Raw genomic sequence first — 11,527 nt, 5'->3', positions numbered from 1 at the left:
TTAATATATCAAATATCACCTAGGTCAACAATATGGTTAAACTTAACTAATTATATAAAAAAAATTAATGTTTAAAAAACTTAATTATTATTTTCGTTTAGATTTTAAAAATTAAATTAATTCTAAAAAAATCAACTTAATTAAACTATTAATTATGATATTGAAAAGATGTATTTTTAAATAAGATATTAACTAATAATAGTTTAAATAGTTTAATAATAATTTCAAATAAACTAGTTTGATTAGATTCTTTAGTAGCTCAGTCTAATTTATATAGACAACTGTATAATTTAGTTCTATTAAATAAATTTTACAATTTAATTTAATTTTACAATGATTTAATTTAATTTATGTATTATGTCTACGGTTATCAAAGACTGAAAACTGTGAATTGTTTGATACATTTTTTTAATTTCTTAAGTCACTTTTTAAGTTTAGGATTTCAATTTTTAATCTATTTTAGCCAGTCTATATGAAAAATAAAATATATTACAAATGACTCAAAATAAGTCGAAATGAAATCTCCTTTTTGATAAGTAGTATTATGAGATTAATTACTTTGTACATGATATAATTTTTCAAACACTTTCCACAAAATGCGAATTATTTAAAATATTTGAACGTATCTTCACCCCAACCTATTGCATGTTTGTTAAATTTTCAATTACATGTATTTTGTTATAAAATTTTCATATTTTTATCTTTTCATAGTTTTACCATAAAATTTTAAGATTATAAATAAATTTATTTGAATTTATGTGTAGATTCTAATTTTTTTGAACTATTTTCTTTTAATTCACCCAAAACCCTTATTTGTCCGTCTCAGCGTGTTTCTACATGCATGGAGGTCTGTGATTTTGTTAGTTATTTATGCTTTTATTTTAAAAGTTTTAAGACTGAAGTATGTCTGAAAATTATAATCATTATGTTAAGTTTTATTTTTAAGTTTAACATTTTCAAAGATGTTTAGGTATGGTTAAAAAATTAAACAAACAAATTATGTAGAAGTTAAAAAGTTAGTCTTATATTATTACCAGTAAATTTATATTTTATCAGTTTATTTGTGGCAAATCGAGGGTAGTTTTTGGTTATTTTATTCATATAAATATTTCATTTCACTTACATTTCTAATTTCTAATTTTTATATGTTATTAAATCTAAGAGTATAACATATTTTATCAGTGTTTCGGTTAAGTGTGGAATAATTTTTTTAAAAGGAAAAACTTAATTTAAATAATTAAAAAGCGTGAAAAATAAATACGAATAATTAAAATAAGAGAAATAAAGTTCGTACTTAAAATGGAATTTGAAAAATAATGTGGAACTAAATATTAATTCTCATCTGATATTCTAGTACACGTTTTTCAAGCCGAACTCCACGTTATTACTTAGTCAAAAAAATTCTAGAATTTCAATGATGTACATTTTAAATTAATTTTAGAATTTAGGTCTCTCTAGCTTCTTGTTGAATCTTATTTATTTTCATATCTTGTTAAATCAGCACCCAATCCATTACCAAAAGTTTTGTTTTCTACACTTTCAACTACATCTTTGTTTGAACTATGTGCTAACTGGTAAGATGAATTAAATGTATACGATTAAAGGACCAATATTCTTCACACAAAAGATTACTAACTTCATTCAATGAAAAAAAGAAACATCATTAAAAAATAATGAACTCTTATTATAATTAGTCAACACCCGTTAAAATCAGAGCAAAAACAGTTCAGCATTAAATGTTTTGTAAGATAATGAAGACAAATTAAAATATTAAAATTAAACTTAAATTGTTATCCTAATTTATTAATATCTCTACTTCTATATTGATATATTTTGTATTCTTTAAAATATCATATAACGTTAACCACATGAATTTAAATACTGTTATAAATGCATACATATCAACCCTATTGATTACGTAGCAGCGACAACCAACTTGCCCAAATTAATAAATGTCCTTAAGCAAACTATAGTTTAAAATATTTCCCTTTTTGGACCACAGTTCAATCATTAATCGTGACAAACATGTTAGGAAGTGATTCATTTCAGTTGATGCTTAACAGAAAAGAACGTTAGTTACACGACAAGGCAAGCACAAATGCATCTTTTCCTAACTGAAAACAATTTGGTTTGAGTAAAGAAAAAGTATGATACTTATATTTTTAATTAAAAAAATTATAATTATAAACTGATTTTGAGTGTCAATACGTCTGTATTAAAATACAAATTTATATTTTGATAATTAAATACCACTTGACAAGAGACAACTATTTAATAATGAAAATGTATATCAATGGTTGTAGATATAAAGAAAGGGTCACAATATTTTTTCATTAAAAAATTATAATTATAGAGTGGTTTGGGATGTTAATATATTAGTATTCACATTACATAGACTTGGAAGCTAGGTAGCACAGACACTCATACGACACGAATACAGACATGAAGATACGTAAAATCTCTAAAATTTAGGATACGGAGACACGAATCTATATATTATATAATTCATATATAATTATGAATTATATAAATTGACAATAAAGATTTATGTGCACAAGTATATTTCAAATTATTTTTTAAAACAGAAAAATATTTTTTATAACTGGTTCACGAATATTTATTTTTCAACTTTATATTCACAGACACGGTAAAATTAATGTGGACCTCATAAATATGTGTACTTATATTTCATCACCCAAATAGGTAAGGTCAAATAATCTATATTAGGTTAGATTTTGTACATTTAATCTAGATTTTACCGGTTTACATATAATAATATAAGTTTTAAGTTTGATTTTCATTATACATAAAAAAAAACTTTTTTGTCCATGATAAAATTAAAACAATAAGCAACACGATTTTTAATATGCTAAAAATAGAAATAAATTATTTAATTAATCTATATATAGTTTTTTTATTTAGATAAACAATAAATGTTTTGTTGAAATTTGTACTTCAAATAATCTAATTATCTCATTTAACATGTTATTTATTATGTTAGTTGTATTAATTATTTTATATTATGTTACTAATTTCAGCTCTAAGCTAACTATAAATTAAACAAAACAGTGAAAAATATCAGAAATTTAAAAAAACAGAAATTCCAACGACTAAAATAAAATATTAAAAAAATCATATTTGCAAACACTTAAATCCTATTTACGCCTACTAGCCCAAAACACTTAAATCACGAGCCCATAAATGCAATGGGCAAAGCCCAACTAAATAATGAAAGACAAAAAAAAAAAGTAGGGGCATATTTGGGCAGCTTCCATAATGAAAGTAAAGCATCACAGAATTTTGACAAACCAATAACACCAAAACAAAACAATGACGGTAAAATAAAAATAATAATAAGAAAAAATCAACCAATCCTTAATGATGTGAACTACATTTGGTAAAGTTTTTTAATATTTTATCGATAAAAAAAGAGGTACAGTGAAAAAAGTTCTTTACTTTGTTATGCAACTAGTACTCTGACACGTGGATTTATTTCTAAAAATATAATATATTTATTATATAAATTTGATTTGAGAAAAATAGAAGAATTTAAAATAATAACAAATAATCTATACCCAATACAAAGGAGATTCTTCATTATAATTATTTTTTTTTATACTTTTTCATATTTTTTGATCTATTAGTATTTTATTTTAATTATTTTATCATTTTATAATTATTTAAATTTAAAATTAGAAAAAGAGTTATTAAATTTGAGATAACTGTTTGAAATTTGTGCACTAAATTTATTATTTGAATGAATGAGTCAAATTAAATTTTGAAAGTTACTTTAATTATTTTAAAATTTAATAGGAATTTAATTAAAATTTCATAAATATCTTATCAATGTAATTTATTTTTTTATAAAATTAATAAATTTAAATTTTGATTTTATTAATATTAATGGTTAAATTACATGATTTTTTCTTTAAAATCTAGAGAATTTGGATCCTATATAATATTTAGGATATGTCAATAATATAAATAAAGGATAAATTATATGTAAATTAATATTTAAAATTAAATTAAATATTATTATTCGTATATTTATATTAAAAATATAAATTTATAATTTATTTTAATAAATACGAAATAGTATATCTATATATAAAAATATTATTCTTTATAACTGATTTTAAGAATGATATTATAATTTTGTTTTGTTTTGAAAACGGATTTTCCAATTGTTAAGTATGTGTAAAACAAAATTATATAAATAAATATATATAAATTATTTAGCTGTTTTTTTTTCTTTTACCGAAGATTTTTGTCTCACTAAACTATTTTTCTTATTTTTTTTTCTACTTTCATTACCTACTTTCTATTTATTTCATGTTATAATTTTTTTTTATGAAAATTAAATAAATTATAATACTTAGCAATCATGATATTTATTTTACTTATCTTTTTTAATCTTGATAAAAACACACAAATAAAAAATAATAATTAAAATTTATAATTTTAAAATTAAAAATATTATGAATGATATGCTTTATACAATTTAATTATGGTTAAATTTAATTACTGAAGATATTTGTTAACAACAAATTTATTTCTTTTGAATAATAGGTATAAAGACATCTCCACTATTAATCTTTATATTTATTTGAGTTTTAAAAAAAATTAATTTATAAATATATGTGTGTACGGTCCAAGTATTTGGGAAAGGTCAGATCCGTGTTTGGGTCCAAGTGGTGGGCCGTGAACTTGGGCCAAATGTTGGTAAGCCCATAAAAGATAATTAAGATAAAAAAAATATTTTATCTGTTGTGATATTATTCTGAAGATAAAAGATATAATTGTTATAATTTAAATTTGTTAAAATATTATTCTGAAGATGAAAAATATAATTGTTATTGTTTAAATTTATTATCATATTATTTTGAAGATAAAGAGATATTTTATCTCTTGTAATAATATGCAAGTTAATTATATATTAACTAACACATGCTAGTTACGTAATAATTAATAGTTGTTGAGAATAAAATAGGAACACCCAAAAATAATGGTGAACATGTTAAACATAATGTTTTTCTGTTCTTCGATTGAGATTACATTATCGTTAGAGTTTGTTGTTAACGAAATATCTATAAAAGGGGCTGAGACCCCTGGTAAAGAGATGTTGGTTTTACTAAGACTGAAACTGATTTGATATCTCTAGTGCTCTCACTGACTTGATCGTCAGAGTATAATCAATAAGTATAATTTCTTCTATCCAACGGAGCCAAGTGTCAGACTTGTCAAAAAAGACAAATCAAAAGCGGAACCCTGCATCCAATCCACCTGAGATCAACGACATCCAATCCATTCGAGATCAACCAACAAGAAATATATATATATATATATATATATATATATATAAATTGATATTTAAAACATACGAATACACATAAAACTATATTTTATTTAAATAAATATAAATATATATAATAATAACAAATAAACACAAACATTTAAAATAATTATAAATTTATACTTATTTTATTCAAATTTTAATATTATATATATATATAAATACTAAAAATTATCATTATCTTATTTTTGAATATGATAATAATAATATAATGATACATATTCATTATGTAACATTGTCACATTATTATTCATAATGATCAACTTCTAATTGTATCCACTGGTAATAACTAACAAAATAACATTTTCGACTGATTTTTAGATGAAAAGTGACTAACTTATTTGATTAATCAATAATATTTTTTTGAAAGTTTTTTCCAATTAAAAGTCTTAAACAATAATTAAAAATTAAATTGCTTTATTCAAAATTAAATAATGTAAAATTGAAACAATTGAAAGTTCGTTAGTTTTGAATTTTCTAAAGATCGTATTCTTTTATGAAAAATAACTTACGAGTATCGATGAAAAAGTAGTGAAAAATAAATAAAAGTACTGTTACCGTTAGTTTAGAGAGAAAAAGAAGTAAACAAGTATCAATTTGGATAAACCAAATATGCAAGCATTAAATTTATTATAAATAACTTTATGTTTATTCATGTAAAAAACCTCAAACTTAATATTAATTGATGTTAATAAGAGATTTTTTCAATGTGTGTGTTCGTGTTACTTTGGTTGGTATTGGGTATTGAAGAAAGAGAGAAAGAAATTTTCCAGATAAAAAATATTCCTTTATAGTAAATATATGTTTTTAGAATAACGAAAACATAATTTAACCAAAGTAAAAAAAAAAAACTACTTGTGGACCATTTTACTTAACTCAAGTTCCTTGACTCTCCATCTCCCTACTCGAGCATTCCAATTCCCATCCTCTTTAGAACCGCGTTTCCTATGGCATCGTTTTGCATAAACACCCCGTTACGTTCCAATCCAGACATGTAATTCCTCACTTCCACGCGTATCATATCTTGCATCACCTTCAACAACTCTTCGCTCAACAACTGCTCCGAACCGTTCGTCCCAGGCCCAGGCCCAGGCCCATTGCTAGCTCCATTGCACGAATTGGATCCAGGTAGAGACAGACTCAGTAACGTGGCGATATCAGTTGCAGAAGAAGACGCAGTTTCCGCAAGCAGGGTAGAGGGCACGAGGCTCACGCTTACGCTCCCAGCAAGAGGTTGGTAAATAGGGTTTGGAGAAGTAGCGGGTAAACCCGAATCGCTCAAATCGGATCCGGATGGGCTATCCGAACCACTGGCGACTCTTTTCAGAGGCCGAGGGTCGGAGGGAGGTTCGGAGCATTTCCTCTTTAGTGTGGAATTCCAATGGTTCTTGATGGCGTTGTCGGTGCGGCCGTTGAGGAAGCGAGCGATGGTGGCCCACTTGTTCCCGAACCTGGCGTGCGCCTTCACGATCGTTTCGTCTTCCTTCGCCGTGAAAGGCCGGTGCTCAACCTCGGGCGACAGCTGATTGCACCACCGCAACCGACAGGATTTCCCAGAGCGACCCGGAATGGATTTGCTTATGAGGGACCAGTTTCTGGGCCCGTAAATCTGAACGAACCTCCGCAAGGCTTCGTCCTCTTCGGGACTCCATGGCCCTTTTATCCGATCCATGTCCTTCGCCGAAGCCATGGAATTAATAATTTTTCAGCTGTAAATTAGTATAATAATGAATATGAATAAGTACAAAAATGATGGGAAGCGGACAAAGGAGGTTGGCAGAGGGAGGGGGAGGGGATATATATAGAGAGAGACGGGGAGAGAAAGAAAAATGCGAAAGTGATAAGGATGAGTTGTGGAACCGGTGGAGATAACCGGTTACAGCAGTTAGGAGCGATGTGTTTATCCTGACGAGGTAGTTACTAGCATACAGCTGTCAAACTGACACCTGTCCAATGAGAAATTGTCGTTGTTACACGTATGTATGTGTCCCTCACTCACGCTCTGGGCGCGCCCATTATGGCTGCGGTTGAGTCCCCCAACAAAATTACAAATCAAACACTTTGTGCCAACCCTACTCTGTGATGCGTGTTTGGGACCAAATCCTAGCCAACCCAACAAACGGATAACTTCCACTTGTTCCTAGATGTTACTGCCTTTCAAATGTTTCACGTACCTGTTTGCAATTCTAATAAATACCTAAGTTGTTCCACGAAAATAAATACCATTGTGAAGTATCAATAATTGTTTTTATTCTTTAAAATGAGACCTAAAGTTATTGTTTTTTAGAAGATTACGTAACATTATAATGTCACAGATTTTGAGTATTCCAACTGAACGTGATTTAATAATATAAAATTTGTATTGATTAATTTAAAAAATTGAAAACTATATTATGAAACTTATAAAAAATCTGATCGGATATTGGTAAACATTAAAAAAATATAAGGTTTTCTCCTTACAAATAAGATTGTTTACTGTTGGCTTCATTATCAAGAAAGAATATGATAAAAACATAAAAAAGGAAAATAAAAAACCTAAGTTACTCTCATATATCAATGTAAATGCCTATCTATATTATTATTGAATGTATGGAGTGTGAGAATCATATATTGTAAAATTCTTATGATATATATTATTGTTCATTATTATAGTTTTACATGTAGTGTGGTTGGTTAAATTTATGAATCTCCATAAATGACGCTTTTTCAAATTTTATGAACCATAATTTTAAAATTATGAATATTATAAAGATAATATTATTTGAGGATAAATTTTAAGGTTTATTTTATCATTTTATTTCTAGTGCATTATAAATTGATTTCAAATTAAAATAAATAAAAAAATCTCAAGTCTCATGCTACATCATAAATCATGAATTTTATTTATTTTATTTGAATGCAAGTGAAAAAGGTTTCAACAAATAAAAGAATGTCATAAATATATATTTGTACATTTTATTGATGAATGATATTATTTTTTAAATTAATTGTATGATAAATTTGTAATCATCAAAGTAACCAAATCTTTATGTTTTATTTTAATTCCAAAGTTCATGAATGATATTATTTATAAAATTATTTGTATGATAGATTTGTAATCTTCAAAGTGATAAATATTTGTTTTATTTAATTGAAAATTAGTGATGAATTTTATTTTAATTAATATATTATTTATGAAATTAGTTGTATGATAGATTTGTAATCGTCAAAGTAATCAAATATTTATGTTTTCTAAATTCCAAATTAGTGATGAATTTTATTTCAATTACCTATAGAATCGATGCTAAATTATTTTTTATGGGTTAATTGAAATTCATTATTATAAGGCATTTGTGAGTGAGCCAAAGGTTGATTAGTTGTCTTTATAATTAATGGATATGATTGTTGATAGTGAGTATGTGTCAGGAAAACATTAATATGCATAGAATGTTTGTTTGTTATCTGAATTTGTATTGTATGTTTAGTTTATGACTCAAGGTATTAATGTTAAGCATGTGTTAATTGAAATATATGTTCATTTGTATTTACATTTGCATGTTAAGTTTGTTCCAGACTTTATTGGATTGAATTTTTCATATTAGAGTGAACAAGTCCAATTTTACTTATGTGTGTTGAATCTTGATTTGGCTTTTGAATTTGAGAAACATGTTGTTATTATTGATGCTAGCAACATTGAAGAGAAAGTTCATTATAGGGCTTGAAAAAGGTCAAACAAACTTAGTGTGATGTTTATGTGAATGTGTGAGCCTAGCAAGTAATATTAAGTTTGCAAAAGAATTTATGAGATTTGTAGAAGGGTACTCCCAAATTACTGAGTGTGTTACGAGGACATTAATGAATACCTTAACTATCATGAAATTTGATAGTTCTCGTATTATGCATGAACATGTCATTGAGATGACGAATATTGCAACAAGACTTACGTATCTTAGAATGATAATGGATAAAGTTTTTGTTGTGCAGTTCATCTTGAACTTGTTACCGTTTGAGTATGATCATTTTCAAATGAACTATAATACCATGAAATACAAATAGAATGTGCATGAATTGCACAATGTGTTAGTTCAAGAAGATATCAGACTTAAGAATCAAGTCAATCAATCCATTCATTATGTGAATAATCAGGAAACTGAAAAGAAAGTTTGTGAGAAACATGGAAAGGCTAAATGACCATCAAAGATTAATGAGTCCTCTACTAAAATCCAAAAGAAATATGACAAATGTCATTTATGTGGAAAATCTGGACATTTCCAGATGGACTGCCCTAAACGTAAAGCTTGATTTGAAAAGAAAGGTTAGCACAATGCTCATGTATGTTTTGAATCAAACTTAACTGAAGTTTGATATAATACTTGGTGGATTGATTTTGGATGTACAATTCATGTTTCTAAGGAGTTTGTCTTCATGGGGAGTTGAGTAAAGGTTCCAATGAAAATTGTCGAGACTTATCGTTTAATCCTTGACCCTGGATTTCATTTATAGAGTTGTTTGATACTTTTTATGACCTTGTATTTTTAGGAATTTAGTTTATTTGTCTAAACTTGATGTTGTTGGATAGTCTTTTAATTTTGGGAATGGTTCTTTCCGTTTGTATAAGCGTTCTTTGGTTGGATCAGTTACACTTTATGATGATTTATATAAATTGAATCTAGATAATTTATGCCTTGCATCATAATGTTGACACTAAACGTAATTTAGTGAATGAATGTTCTACTTAGTTGTTGTATAAGCGCTTGGGACACATTTCCAAAGAAACGGTGCAAAGATCAGTAAAGAATGAAATACTTCTAAATTTAGATTTTACTGATTTGAATGCATGTGTCAATTGTATTAAAAACAAACAAACAAAACACACAAAGAAATGAGCTACAAGAAGCACTCAACTTCTTGAAATTGTACACAAAAATATATGTGGACCTCTTAAAGTAAATTACTTCAATAAAAAAATGTATTTTATTACCTTTATTGATGATTTTTCACGTTGTGGTTATGTCTATCTACTGCATGAGAAATTTCAAGTAGTGAATGTCTTGAAAATTTATATAAATGAAGTGGAAAGACAATTAGACAAAAATGTAAAAACTTGTTAGGTCAGATATTGGTGGTGAATATTATAGAATGTATGATAAAAGTTGATAACACCTTGATCCATTTGCTAACTTGAGAAATGAGGTATTTATGCTCAATTCATAATGTCAAGTACACCATAACAAAATAGTGCGTCAGAAATATGTATTTGTTAAACATGATTTTAGTAAGGCAGTTCAAAAAACATATTTTTCATTTATTATAGCTAATAAATTACTTAAACTTATATGGCTATGTAATTTTCTAATTTTTCTCTAGCAAACTGATAATAGATAGAGGAATAGTAATTAGTACAACCTGAATGCAACAACAATATTTTAATGTGAAGGAGTTAGTCAGAAAGAACAAAACTTTAAAGCAATTGAAATTCCAATAGGTGACTACTATGTGACAACTCTGTGTGACGATTACCATATGTGTTGATGATGCACTATTTTAATGTGAAGGAGTTAGCTTGAAAGAACAAAACTTGAAAGCATATGTGTTGATGATGCACTTTGGTTAAGAGTGAAATAGAAAAATTTATAAAAGTTATGAAAGAAAGAGTTCATAAATAGGAAAATAAAAAAGAGAACTAAAAAAAATAGAGTAAAAATATTATTTTTGAAAGTAATTAAATTATCAACATTTAAATAAATTATAATATATAATATTATATTTTATGTAATACAATTTATATAATTAAAATAAAAGTAATTTTTACATTAACTAAATGATTTAAACATTTTAGAAAATTAAATCATTATAAAAAAAGTAATATATCATAATGGGATATTATATCACTAAATTATATTGCTAGTACTATTATTATTATATATTAAAATTATATTTTATATAAAATATTTATTTTTATCTTTCTATTAAAACTTATGTAACAGTATAAAAAAATAGTCAAGAAACAGAAACGTTGCCTCCCCTGCACGCACCATTCTTTTTTTCCTTTTCTCTCTCTCCATTTCTTTTCTCTCCCTCTCTCTTAATTTTCTCTCCCAATTTTCATCTATTTTAGAATCTGATCGGACCACGTTGTAGCTGGCAAGTTAAGGAACATTTCTACCCGATCAAATTTTCAAACAGAGTAAGTTC

At 26.3% G+C, this 11,527-nt stretch overlaps 1 protein-coding gene across 1 annotated transcript; it reads right to left on the bottom strand.

Moving 5' to 3' along the window:
• Positions 1 to 6,118: 6,118 nt before the first annotated feature.
• On the bottom strand, positions 6,119 to 7,204 carry LOC137821671 (transcription factor MYB44). Its single transcript, XM_068626380.2, has one exon. It carries the CDS (start codon positions 7,041 to 7,043, stop codon positions 6,255 to 6,257), a length of 789 nt encoding a protein of 262 aa, XP_068482481.1. The 5' UTR covers positions 7,044 to 7,204; the 3' UTR covers positions 6,119 to 6,254.
• Positions 7,205 to 11,527: the final 4,323 nt, after the last annotated feature.

Source organism: Phaseolus vulgaris, chromosome 9, assembly GCF_051622355.1.
Source record: "Phaseolus vulgaris cultivar YP4 chromosome 9, ASM5162235v1, whole genome shotgun sequence".
Lineage (NCBI taxonomy): Eukaryota > Viridiplantae > Streptophyta > Magnoliopsida > Fabales > Fabaceae > Phaseolus > Phaseolus vulgaris.
This window is presented reverse-complemented; position numbering and strand designations above follow the sequence as displayed.

Coding starts and splice junctions, on each gene's coding strand:
- LOC137821671 (XM_068626380.2), bottom strand. CDS start 7,043: ATGGCTTCGGCGAAGGACATGGATCGGATAAAAGGGCCATGGAGTCCC.